This window comes from Typopeltis vanoorti, chromosome 11 (assembly GCF_054136105.1).
Source record: "Typopeltis vanoorti isolate ZY-2024b chromosome 11, IOZ_Tvanoo_1.0, whole genome shotgun sequence".
NCBI classification, from domain to species: domain Eukaryota; kingdom Metazoa; phylum Arthropoda; class Arachnida; order Uropygi; family Thelyphonidae; genus Typopeltis; species Typopeltis vanoorti.
The window spans coordinates 52,505,355-52,519,127 of NC_143559.1; the positions used below are offsets into that span (position 1 = coordinate 52,505,355).

The 13,773-nt window shown below is 36.1% G+C and overlaps 1 protein-coding gene across 1 annotated transcript in view; it reads right to left on the reverse strand.

The window, feature by feature from the left end:
- LOC150101579 (mechanosensitive cation channel TMEM63B-like) overlaps positions 1-13,380 on the reverse strand; it is a 226,952-nt gene extending 213,572 nt beyond the window's left edge. The window contains exon 1 of the mRNA XM_090400846.1: positions 13,275-13,380. Coding sequence (XP_090256972.1) covers positions 13,275-13,328 — 54 coding nt within the window. The 5' untranslated portion in view covers positions 13,329-13,380. The remainder of the gene's footprint in view (positions 1-13,274) is intronic.
- Positions 13,381-13,773: the final 393 nt, after the last annotated feature.

Below are 13,773 nucleotides of genomic sequence, written 5' to 3' on the forward strand. Positions count from 1 at the left end.
TGATAGAAGGTCTGTGGAATGAACCTTATGAGAACAGGTTGAAGATTTGTAGGTTGCAAAATTTGGTTGATAGGCAGAAAAGGGGTGATATGATTGAGACATTCAAATTACTGAAGGGTTTCTATAGGACTAATCCAGAAGATATTTATGAGAATAGGATTGGTGGTGGGAGGACTAAGGGCCATACATGGAAGCTGGGAAAGAGTGTGGTTAGCAGGGGTGTTAGAACTAGGTTTTTTACTTGGAGAGTGGTGAATGAGTGGAATAAGCTGCCAGAGTCTGTTGTGGGTGCTATGACTGTGAATGAGTTCAAGGCAAGGTATGATAAATGCTGTGTGAATGTTGAATAGTTGCTCTTGACATGATATTAGGGCCTCCCTTGATGAGTCTATCGACTCCTTGGAGTTGCCCGAGATAATAATAATAATAAGGAAGTGGTTGTACCACTGTGTAAGGCACTGGTCAGACACACTTGGACTACTGTGCTCAGATCTGGTCACCTGGATTTCAATGTGATGTGGAGACATTAGACAGGGTTGGTTCAGAGACGAGTGACTAAGACAATATCAGGACTTTGGAATGCTGGCTATGGAGAGAGGTTGAAGAGATTTGGATTATTACAGAGTTTGGTGGATAGGAGGAATACAGGTGATATGAATGAGACATTTAAGTTAGTGAGAGGATTTTATCAGATTAATCCAGAGGGGATTATAAAAAGAGTAGAAGGTGAGAGAAGAAGAACCAGAGGTCATTCCTGGAAGTTATGTATAAGTATGATGAAGAAGGGTGTGAGGAGTAGATTTTTTACATGGAAAACTGTCAGTGAATGGGATGCATTACCAGAATGTGCTGTTAATTCAAGGAGTGTTAAAGATTTTAAGATTGTATTATGATAAATATGTTGTCAGTTGAATGAACCTCCCACAATGAATCTGTTGACTCTATGGAGAGTGTAATAATAATAATAATAATGAAGAAAAAGTGAGAACTAGATTTATCTCTTACAGTGCAGCAAGTGGAAAGAATAATTTCTCTGTTGAAAATGTTGAGTCAATTTAGTGTGCATGAGTTTAAAAGTCTTACAGCTAATATAGGTAATGTATAGTCTCCCTTGATGAGTTCTTGACTTCCTGTAAGTCTCTGATTAATAATAATTCATGTTATATATGGTTGGCCTAAAGCTATACAGAAAATCATCTAGAGGAATTGAGTCACTACTCAATACAATCTGAATCTTCAGTGAAGACATTTGTATGGAATTTGGACTTGAGAAATGTGCAACACCCTCCATAGTTTAAGTGAAATAAGAGGCAACAAAAGAATCATATTTGCAAATGGAAGGAAAATTATTAAAAAATTTGCCATAGTGCAAATACTATAAATACATAATGAATTCTTGAGGCAAATGAAATTTTAAGTTCAGAAGTAAAAATGAAAACAGTGCATGAATGTCTGAAGAGAGTTAGAAATGTTATGAAGTCCAAACCAAATGGAGGCAACATTATAACAGCAATCAATACACAAGTGATCCCTGTAATCAGATACACAGCAGAAATAATTGACTGGACACAAGCCAATCTGCTTGTGTTCAGTCACTGTTCAGTTTTATAATCACGTGCATAGACACTTGATTGTAAATCATAAAAATTTATGACAGCTAATCATGCCTTTCACCCACATAGAGATGTAGATCGGTTATACATAGCTACAAAAAGTGGAAGGTGTGGTCTTTTGCAAGTGAAGTAAATAAGAGAAGAAGAAGAAGAAAAGCGAGCTTTGAATGATTACATCAAAGAAAGCATAAAAGATCTGTAACAATCGCAAATGCCGAGTGTGAAGAGATAAAGAAGAGACAGTGTACCATCCAAATCATTCTTAAATCGTTCTGGGGGGAGCAGAGTTTTTGTTCCCTTAAAAGATATTTGCCTCAGGGAACTTTTGAGCATCCAGGGATTTGGATCCATTGGGGTGGCCTATATTAGGACTTCTTTGACCGATTATTTTGCTGGAATATGAGTGGTTCTGCTTGGTGGTAGGGGAACCTGTCACTGAGCAGATCCACTACTGAGTTAAATGGTCACTCATTGTTGGGTGATCTGAGTGATAGCATGAGTTTTTGGAGATGTAACCCCACACTTAAACAGGGAAACCAGTCTGGGTAGTGATCCTTCCCATAATGCACAGCATTATACATGTCCTCCAGGAAATGTGCTTTGCATTATGGGATACTAATGCAAGTGATGTGAAGTCATACCACCCTTACCACGAGTTTCCCCAGTCCTGAAAATACTTGAGGCGCACACTTTGTTTGCTTACACTCGGATACAGGATTAAACCAACTATATAATTTCTTAGTATCTTTAATTTATAAGGAAGTAATTTTTCCTCTTTACTAGGACTTGATAAGACCTCAATTGGATTATTGGGCACAAGTTTGGTCTCCTGGTTTCTGTTGTGATTCTGATACAATATGTGGAGAGAGTGTCAAAAATTATATCAGGATTGTGGAATACTAATTATGAAGACAGATTCAGAATTTGTAGGCTGCTGTCACTAGCTAACAGGAGAAAGAGGGATGAAATGATTGAGACTTACAAACTTCTGAAAGAGTTATACAAAATTTCAGTAGATGGAATTTTTCATTCAATGGATGATGGGGAAAAGAGCAAGGTCGAGGTCATCCTTGGAAGTTGAGAATGAATGCTGTCAAGAAGAGAGGGAGGATGAGATTTTTCTCTGATAGTGTGGTGCATGATTGGAATGGAATGGTGTTGGATGTTGTATATGTAAGTAGAGTGAATGAATTCAAGAACAGGTATGACAGCTGGTGTGAATAGTATGGCCTCCCTCAATGAGTTTTGGGCTGTCTGGAGGTCTCTCTCTTAATAATAAAAACAATATATATATGTATGTATGTATTTGTGTCAGAAGCGTATATTCCAGGTGTGCTAAGTGTGTGTGGTGCAAACCCATGGAATAGCAATATCACCAATATTATATTTCTGCATTTATTCCTGTAAAACACTCCAATAATTGCTTCCTGGCATCGCATGATTCCTAAAATTAAGCGCAATATACTAATGACTCATACATATATATATATATATATATATATATTAGGGTTACCAAGTAATTTTATAAGCTTGGTTATTTAACTCCTAATCCCAAGAATGCAAACAATTAAGTTTGCACCTGAAACATAGTTCAAGTCTAAAGATGGTACAACACCAGGGCAACTCATTGTAAAGGTGGGTAAAGCTGTGATCACTATTCTTAGTATTTTCCCATAATGTAAAGCACATCTCACTAAAAGATGTATACTGCAATACGATACAGAATCTGCAATCTGACCAGACAGAGCATTTGGTCAGAGCTTTACCCACTTTACAATGAGTTGCCCTGGTGTTGAACCATCTTTAGACTTGAACTATGTTTCAGGCACAAATTTAATTGTTTGCATACTTGGGATTAGGAGTTAAATAACCAAGCTTATAAAATTACTTGGTAAACCTAATATACAATATCCCCAAGTTAAAAAATGAATTACATCTATATCTCCTCCAGAGATTCTTATTAAAAATAAAAACACCTCGCAGCAACTTCTATAGGTAAAGTTGATAAGGCTCTGTATTACTAAAACCTTGGTATTTAGTGTCTAGCTACTCACTGAGGAGACCTCAAAAAAGGTTGAAACCGGTCTGGGTAGTGACCCCACCCATAATGTATTGCAGTATACATCTTTTAGTGAGATGTGCTTTACATTATGGGAAAATACTAAGAATAGTGATCAGAGCTTTACCCACCTTTACAATGAGTTGCCCTGGTGTTGTACCATCTTTAGACTTGAACTATGTTTCAGGTGCAAACTTAATTGTTTGCATACATGGGATTAGGAGTTAAATAACCAAGCTTATAAAATTACTTGATAACCCTAATATACAATATCCCCAAGATAAAAAATTAATTACATATATATATGCCAGCCTGGTTGCCCGAGTGGTTAGTGTATCCGCTCCCCAGCTAGAAGGCTGCGGGTTTGAATCCTGCTGTGGGCATGGATGCTTGTGATTGTCTGTAAAAATACTAGTGGTGCTAGTGGGCAGTAGATGGCACTGGCATAGATGAGGTAATTCATTGTATTCGGTGAAATGAGTGGTGGAGAGAGAGAATTGTAGAGCAAGTGCCCTCCCTCAATGAGGCCTTGGACTACTTGGAGGTGTCCCATAATAATAATGATATATGAAAACGTGTGTGTACACTCCAGTGGGGTCACATATATAGGTTGCATACATATATACATACATACATACATACCTATTTTATTATTGTTATTATGTGACACCTCCAAGGAGTCCAAAGACTTTTAAGGGAGGGCATCTACTCTACAGCTCTCTGTTTCCAGCACTCAATCCACCAACTACATCAAACCGCATCATCTACACCAATGCCATCTACTGCCCACCACCACTAGTATATTTGCAGACAATCACAAACATTCATGCCCATGGCTGGATTCGAACCTCTTGGCTGGAGAGCAGATATGCTAACCACTAGGCTAACAAGACCATATCTATATGTATATATATAGATATAGATGTATATATGTGTTCTTATTCACTTTTGGATGCTATGATGAGTTTGAGAAATGAATTACTGAATCAACAGAAATTGTCTTCAGTCTGGTCAACCTTAATACTAACCTCACCTCTAACTTCTCTGATATCCAACTTTGGTGTATGTGAGATCATGCCAGTGTGAATGTGCTTAACAATACTATGGCATCCAGAATGCCTTCAAATGTCTGCAATCAGTTTGCTACTTAATTTATAGCTGTTGTTCTCTTGTAATGTACATTTTTTGTATTTCTCTTTATTGAGTTTTGCACCCACAAATTCACATGGAGAGTACAGGCAAGGAATAAAAAAGGTCTCATTGACTATGCTATTGTTGATAGTGAAGTTTTCTCCCTGGTGCAGGACACCAGGGTGTACAGACGATTTGAAATTGGAAGTGATTACCATTTATTTGTGGGTTGCAGAGGTTGGTCGATACGCGGAGAAGAGGCGATATGATAGAAACATTTAAATTACTAAAAGGTTCTTATAAGACTGATGCAGGGTAAATATTTCAGCTATGTGATAGTGATGGAAGATCAAGAGGTCATCCCTCAAAATTAAGGAAAAGTGTGGTTAACAAGGGTGTGAGAACTAGATTTTTCACCTGGATGGTGATTAAGGAAAAGTGTGGTTAACAAGGGTGTGAGAACTAGATTTTTCACCTGGATGGTGGTGAATGAGTGGAATGAATTGCCTGACTCAGTTGAGTTCTTCATCTGTAAATGAATTCAAGAACAGATACGATAGATATTGTTTTGATAGTTTGGGTCTACCATGATGAGTCTACTGACTCCATGGAGATACCCGTAATAATAATAATAATAATACTTAGTCTTTATTTGAGTTGTAAATCAGCAGTTAGAATTGAAGGAAGTACAGGAAGGTGGTTTAATGTTAAATCTGATGTCAGACAAGCATGTACATTATCTATATGGATCATATTATGAAGGAAAGTGTTATTAAACCTGATATCAAAATTGGAGATGTTAATCTCAGCTGTTTGTGGATGATTTTATACTTCTAAATAAATCCGTTACAAGTCTACAAGAATCCTTGACTAAACTGAATAACTGTTGTTATGGTATGAAGGTCAGCATTAAAAAGACAAAGACAATGAAAATAGGCAGAAACATTGAAAATATCAACTGTATTGTGACTGGAGAACCTATACAACAAGTAAAACATTTTAGCTACTTAGGCACAATTTTTAGTGAAGATTATCATAAATTAAATATGGAAATAGAAAACAGAATCAACAAAGCTGGTATGGTAGGAGGTGTCAAATTTGTGATCTTTGTAAACTTCATAAGAGAACTTACTTGATCACAATTTAACAAGTAGAACCTTAATAAGAAAATCGTGCTTACAAGTATAAAATGAAATAAATATATTGAAAAGAATAATTGTTAACTCGTATAAGAACACTGATTGCATAATATTAGAAAAATGAGATAACTAAATTATCTCATTTTTCTAATTATAATTCTTATAACTAAATATTCATATTTAGTTATAAGAATTTTGCATATAAAAGGCTTGCTTGTTATACAATGAAACAAGAGATTGTAAGTTATGCTAATTCTTAGAAAAAAATGGGTGTGCTGATAGAGTTTGATAAAGCTGACTCATAGGGTTACCTAGAACCGAAGTAAGGTCCAAGGTCACGGTTCCCGATTTAGACACTGCCACGGGTCAGTTGCGTGCACACAGCCCACCAAAGATGGAAATTCAGCAGGGAGACGCCACCTTAACAGGTTACGAGAAACGTATCCTAATGTCGGGGGGGGGGGGGGATTAATTGCAGGAGGTGTCGGTAGGGTCATAATATAAAAGGGTTAGGACCCCCCCCCAAGGGTCTTTTGCCAGTTTTCGTTTGGAGGTTACCTTATGCAGTTTACTGAGTGACGGTCAGGAGCTCTGTCTGCCACAACATGGAATATTAGTAAGTGGGATTTAGATCCCATTTTCCTACCATCGAGAACAAAGGATGCAACATGGTCGGGAAGAAAGGTATTTACCGCATACTAAGCCAACGCTAGTCTAAAGGAAGGAGACTAACAGTGGAAATTGTGGATATCCTCATGGCTAATCTGATGACTGCAGAACAGCAGATAGATCGTGTTTCCCCAGAAGAAGCCTGATATGCCGCAGCCGAGATGGCCCTCATGTTCCAAAGTACCCCAAATATGTCCCACTACAGAAGGAGATTTTCTTCAGGAATCACAGACAAGTAACGTCTAGTAGAAGAGTTTCATCAAACGGTATTGTGAAAAGTTTTATGTTAATTTTGTTAATTTAATATGGCTGTAATTGTAATTCGTATTACTAAGCAATTGAAGAACTTGAATGAGAGTTGAACTAGGACTTTAGCTCACTTAATAGTATAGAGAAAGAGAGAACTAGTTTATTAGTATTACTGAACGAGCGATAGTGTGTATAGATACTAGTACATGTATTTTACCCTTAACTGAGAAAGTTCAAGAAAATTGAATGTGGCATTCATTGTAGCAACGGAATTACTAAGCCCACACAACTTGTGTAAATTAATATGTGTAATCCAATTGTGTCATATTATTGTACTTAAGTGAGTAAAAGATTTAAGCCAACTTATCATTGATGGGAAAGTCCCTTTATCTTGAGTGTGTAAAGTTCTTTGTGGAGGCATAATAATTTATCCCACGTGCTAGTGTGAAATTTTCATTTTTTGTATTTTGCTTATGTTATTAACATTGTATCATCTTAGTATTCAATTGTAGTTTTTAGAATTTAATGTACTGTATTGTATTTATGAGTTTGATAAAATTTTGCTTATCAAATATTCAGTTGTCTGAAATTGCCATTCAATGTACTTGTTATAAACGTACAAACCAAGGTGCAGGGGGGGGGAAGGTTAAGTTACGAGATCAGGGTTATGACTGCATGATTATTTCACTTCTAGACTTATTTAGGATTTTGCTTCTTGTTTTAACTTTCTTTATAAACTAAATATCCTAAATGGCACAGCTTTAAAAAAAATAAATGTTTTAGAATACTAAGAGGAGCAAGAGCTTAGATTTCTAGTATGGAGGTGACGATACGCAAAGAAAAAGGACAAAAAAAAAAGGACAGGATATATAAAGGAAAGCAAAGTATAAAGGAAATATATAAATAAACAAGAATGGGACACATTCTTGTTTATTAAATTTACAAGAGTTATGTGGGCATAGCAATTCCGTCATTACAATGAACGCCACATTCAATTCTCTTAGACTTTTCTCAGTTACTAGTATCTATACTATATATGTACTAGTATCTATACACATTATCGCTCGTTCAGTAATACTAATAAACTAGTTCTCTCTTTCTCTATACTATTAAGTGAGCTAAAGTCCTAGTTCAACTCTCATTCAAGTTCTTCAATTGCTTAGTAATACGAATTACAATTACAGCCATATTAAATTAACAGAATTAACATAAAACTTTTCACAATACCGTTTGATGAAACTCTTCTACTAGACGCTACTTGTCTGCGATTCTTGAAGACAATTTCCTTCTGTAGTGGGACACATTTGGGATACTTCAGAACATGAGGGCCAACTCGGTTGCAGCATATCAGGCTTCTTCTAAGGAAAAGCAATCTATCTACTGTTCTGCAGTCATCAAATTTGCTATGAGGATATCCACAATTTCCACTGATAGTCTCCTTCCTTTAGACTAGGGTTGGCTTAGTATGCAGTAAATACCTTTCTCCCCGACCATGTGGCATCCTTTGTTCTCGATGATAGGAAAACAGGACCTAAATCCGACTTACTAATATTCCATGTCGTGGCGGATTGAGGGGACTCCTAACATCACTCAGTAAACTGACACCTCCAAACGAAAACTAGCAAAACACCCTGGGGGGGGGGGTCCTAACCCTTTTATATTATGACCCTACCAGCATCTGCAATTAATTTTCTTTCCTCCCGACCATTAGGATACGTGTCTCATAACCTGCTAGGGTGGCATCTCCCTGCTGAATTTTCCATATTTGGTGGGCCATGTGCACACGACCGAACCCGCAGTAATGTCTAAATCGGGAACCGTGACGTTGGACTTTACTTCAGTTCTAGGTAACTCTATGAGTAAGCTTTATCAAACTCTATCAGCTCACCCATTTTTTCTAAGAATTAGCATAATTTACAATCTCTTGAAAGTTTATTTTTCACTTGGTTAGACTATATGAAATTTAGTTTAATCCTTTATCCAAGTGTGAGCAAACAAAGTTTGCACCTGAAAGTATCTTCAGGACTGGGGTAAGGTGGTACCAACACCGTGCAACTCGTTGCAAAGGTGAAGCAAGCTTACATGACTCCTATCTCAGTATCTCCCATAATGCAAAACACATCTCCTTGCAGATATGTATAATGTTATGCATTAAGGGAAGGGCCACTACCCAGACTAGTTTCGACCTTTATTGGGGTCTCTTCAGTGGGAGCCAGGTCCAGATGTGGAGATACCAGGCAGAAGCAATAACAAGGTCATCTCTACCTATAGGAGTTGCCAAAAGGTGTGCCACCTATTTTATTAAATTACTCTGGATTTAGAGAAAGATGTTGAAAGTTTATTTTTCACTTGGTTAGACTATAATAAATTTAGTTTAATCCTTTATCCAAGTGTGCGCAAACAAGTGAAAAATAAACTTTCAACATCTTTCTCTAAATCCAGAGTAATTTAATAAAAAAGGTGTCACACCTTTTGGCAACTCCAATAGGTAGAGATGACCTTGCTATTGCTTCTGCCTGGTATCTCCACATCTGGACCTGGCTCCTACTGAAGAGACCCCAATAAAGGTCGAAACTAGTCTGGGTAATGGCCCTTCCCTTAATGCATAACATTATACATATCTGCAAGGAGATGTGTTTTGCATTATGGTAGATACTGAGATAGGAGTGATGTAAGCTTGCTTCACCTTTGCAACGAGTTTCCCGGTGTTGTACCACCTAACCCAAGTCCTGAAGATACTTTCAGGGTCAAACTTTGTTTGCTCACACTTGGATAAAGGATTAAACTAAGTTTATTACAATCTCTTGTTTCAAGTGTATAACAAGCAAGCCTTTTACATGCAAAATTCTTATAACTAAATACTGTAATTTAATTATCTCATTTTTCTAATATTATACAATCAATGTTCTTATACGAGTTAAAAATTATTCTTTTCAATATATTTATTTCATTTTATACTTAGATGAAAGCACGATTTTCTTATTAAGGTTAAATTAAATTAAGTTAAGTTAAATTGTGATGAAGTAAATTCTCTTATGAAGTTTACAAAGATCACAAATTTAACAGAAGTCAACTGAATAAATTTATATGGAATAAGAGAGAAATTAGCCAAAACACTAAATTAGCTGTATACAAGACAGTGTTCAAACCAATTTTAGCTTGTGAATCTGAGAGCTGAGTCAGAAGTAAAACACTTGAACAAAGACTAGAGACCACAGATATGAGAGTCCTGAGAAAGATTAGGGGCATGAACAGATTGCATCAATGGCAATATCATATTAAAACGAGGATATTAGGAAAGGACATTGTCAGCATAAAGGAATGCACTAGCAGAGCTAATCTCAGGTGGTATGGCCACTTAAACAGAATGGGATTGGAAAGATTAGCAAAACAAGTGTTCTTGGCCAGGTTGGCAGGAAAAAGACCCAGAAGAAGACCACGATATAGGTGAAATGATACAGTAAAAAGTGCCTTAGAAGACAGAAATATGAGATCTGATAATATTAGAGTCTTGACAGGTAACAGACTGATTTGGTGAAAATTGTAGATAGGAAGTTGGTAATTATGTAAATTTTTCATGTAGTACTATCATATCCTGTACGCCCCTTGAGGGTATATACCAAGAATTTGCTGATGAGGTTTGCACAGTGGCAGCCTGTACGTAAGCACTGCGAAAATGCAGCCTTAACAAGGAAAAAATTAAAAATTTAAATTTTGTTTGTGTTTATAAATAATAACAATGCTTACAACATTATATAAATACAATACAACATGTTAAAGGTTACAGCTTATGTTTCGACAGTAACTGAATAGTTAATAATTGTTCGATTAATGCTTTAGATTACGAAACAAATACACTGCGATCTAACGCAGAGTCAGAATTATCATGTTTAGCCAAATGCAACCATCTCGCCGATATTCGTTTGCACATGTGATTGCACGTTACCAGTCATTCCGACACTTCTCGTTTGGGCAGTGCATCGTTTGCATGCGCGTTATTTTTGTGAGATACATAACTGTTATTATTGGTGTTTGTTCATAGTGAGGGTGAAATATTTTTAATAAAGCAATTTTTTAATATGTAAATTTATTTATTAATAAACTGATTACTGATTAGGAAAAAAAAATTTTTTTTTTAATTTTTATTTTTTTTATAAGAGCCTGTGTAGCTCAGTGGATGCGGCGGTTGCATACCATGGCGCTTGGCTGCACGAAGGAAGACTTGGTTGCGAGTCTAGTCGGCGACTAGAGGAAATTTTTCTAAGCCTTTTTTCGACCGGTTCCCGAGTTAGTTGAGCTCTGGCACGGGCAAGCGGGTTTTTCCTCCCGAAAACTCGGGTTTTTCGTTCCGTAAACTCAAGAAAATCGACCGTAGAACCCACATTATTTCAGAAATTAAATACAAGTGTTAGGGTTAGGGACCACGAGATGGTGACACCTGTAAAGCCGTCTCTCTTCACTGCGTGCCGCTTAATTAGTGATAGCCTTGGGCCAGCTATCTCTGATTGGGTACCAGTGGAGATTGAACTGCCCACTCAGTCTCCAAAAGTTAGATAGGGCTTAAAACGGACTTGCCTACTCCCTATATATACAGGAATAAAAAGGTGTTAGCTGATTTTTTTTTATTATTGTATATGCAGCACAGCACCCCCACTTAAAATTTTCACCGGCCACCACTGGTTTTGCACTCCCTCAGCTTTTAGTCTTGAAATTTCTTCAAATTATGTAGTGTGTGTGTGTGTGTGTGTTTGTAGATAGATATATCAATCCTTCATACAAGTGGTTCCAAGACCTATGAAATGACAATGACGTGTGGGGGGAGGGGGGGGATCAAATATATGGTGTAAGCAGCAGAACATCGTACAAGGAAAAACAATCAAGATTTAAGTTATTATATCAGCTGCTAGAATCAAAAGAGATACAGGTAGATGATTTGATGTAAAATTAAATGTAATGCAAACCTTTTGAAACCAGAAATGGAACATACATATGTTATACAATATTCATGTTGCACTTTAATGGAATAATTTACAGCACAAAGAGAATAATTAAACAATAAATTTAATCGATTTCAATATTTCATCTGTCAAAGAGACATCACGAGAATACAATGTTAAAATTGTAATAACATACAAAAATACACAAGTAATAACGAATGGGTGTTGTTGGCTAGCTTAAGATGTGAGGTGGGAGGCCTAAGAATTAAAGTTTCAAAAATTTTGAATTTCCCAAATTCTTAGGCCTAACACCACATCTCAGGTTAACTTAGCCAACAGCACCCATAGAGGGGTATCCCCTCATACAACTTTAGTCTTTGCTTATTCTATCTCATTTCTTCCACTTATTGTTTCTTGTGTGTTTTTTGTGTGTTACAATTTTAACATTGTATTCAGATAATGTCTCTTTGACTGAGATGAAATATTGAAATGGATTAAGCTTGTTGTTTAATTATTTCTCTCCAATAAAGTGCAACATGAATGTAAACCAACACCTAAGTCTAAATACTAGTTATACAATACCATGATACTATGTTATGGAAATTCTGTTATTCAGTACATCAATTTTTAAATTTAGAAAGAGGCGTTCTAAGAAATATCAAATTTTTGGTTATGTAGTGCAATACAATTACATCAAGAAATACTAATTATAGTAAGTTAAAATTCTGGCTTTTCTTGTTATAAAAGGTTTCTCACACAGTTCCATTTACTCATTTCACTGTGGTCTTATAGTAAACTGCAGGGATGACTGGAAAACTATCCCAGATAATGAGATTCAACCCAAAGTTAACTTAGAAAAAGGTTAACAACTTGGTATGAGTCATTACTGAATTTTGGTTGCAGCTGGTCTTTTAATCATTCAACCTACAGTATATGAGACTGAGAGCGAGGAGGGGGGGGGGGAGAAACTTAGGCAATATGATGATATGAAGGAGCTGAGGCTGTTGTGTTTTCCTCTCTCCTACCATCAATCTTTTTTTCCCACCTAATTGAGTCTTGCAACCTTATGCTACTCTAGGCCTATGATGACCTCCCCCCCCCCTTCACTTTCTCACCTACGAGGTTGAAACTGGTCTGGATAGTCACTATTCTCATAATGCTTAGCAATGTAATACATCAAAAACAAAACGTGTTGTGCATTATGGGATACTAGGACAATATGATACAAAGTCATCTGCCTTCAAGTACAAGGAGCCTACTAGAATGTTACTTCATGCACTTATGCTTGGACAAAGAATAAAAATAAAAATATATATTTTCTTTTTAAGTATAGTTTACTTTATAAGCAAGCAAACTTTGCTAGATTTATCCTAAACAGCAAGGTATGCTAAAAACTGATTTCCATTATAATTAAATTTATTCAATATTATTTTCCACTAGAAATTATCCAGATGAATTCAATATGCAGAGTACCTACTTCACGGCAACATGGTGAGCAAACCAACACTCTGCCAAATGACACTGGTTTCATTTGCAATAGTTTTCTTTTAGATCTGTTATAAGATGTACACCATTTTTTTGCATCTCTAGCAGCCTCTCTATTTTACAAAAAAAATAAATAAATAAAAAATAAAAATGAAATAAAAAAGGAATAAAGTATAAAGTTGACATAATGAATTCAATGAAAGAATCACATTATTTTCTTATTAGTAAGCTTTAAATCCATAATATATATATGAAAGAATGATCATTAACTCGGTTAACATGCATATTTTTTTAAAAAGAATTGAATGACTAGAACCAAGATTTAATCTTGGTTCTAGTCATTCAATTCTTTTAAAAATTATGTACCATTTGTGGTTGGTACATAATTTTTAAAAATTTGTGGTTGGTACATAAAAATTATGTACCATTTGTGGTTGGTACATAATTATGGCCCAAGTATGTAGTCACTTTGCCAGTTTATGAATAAGAAT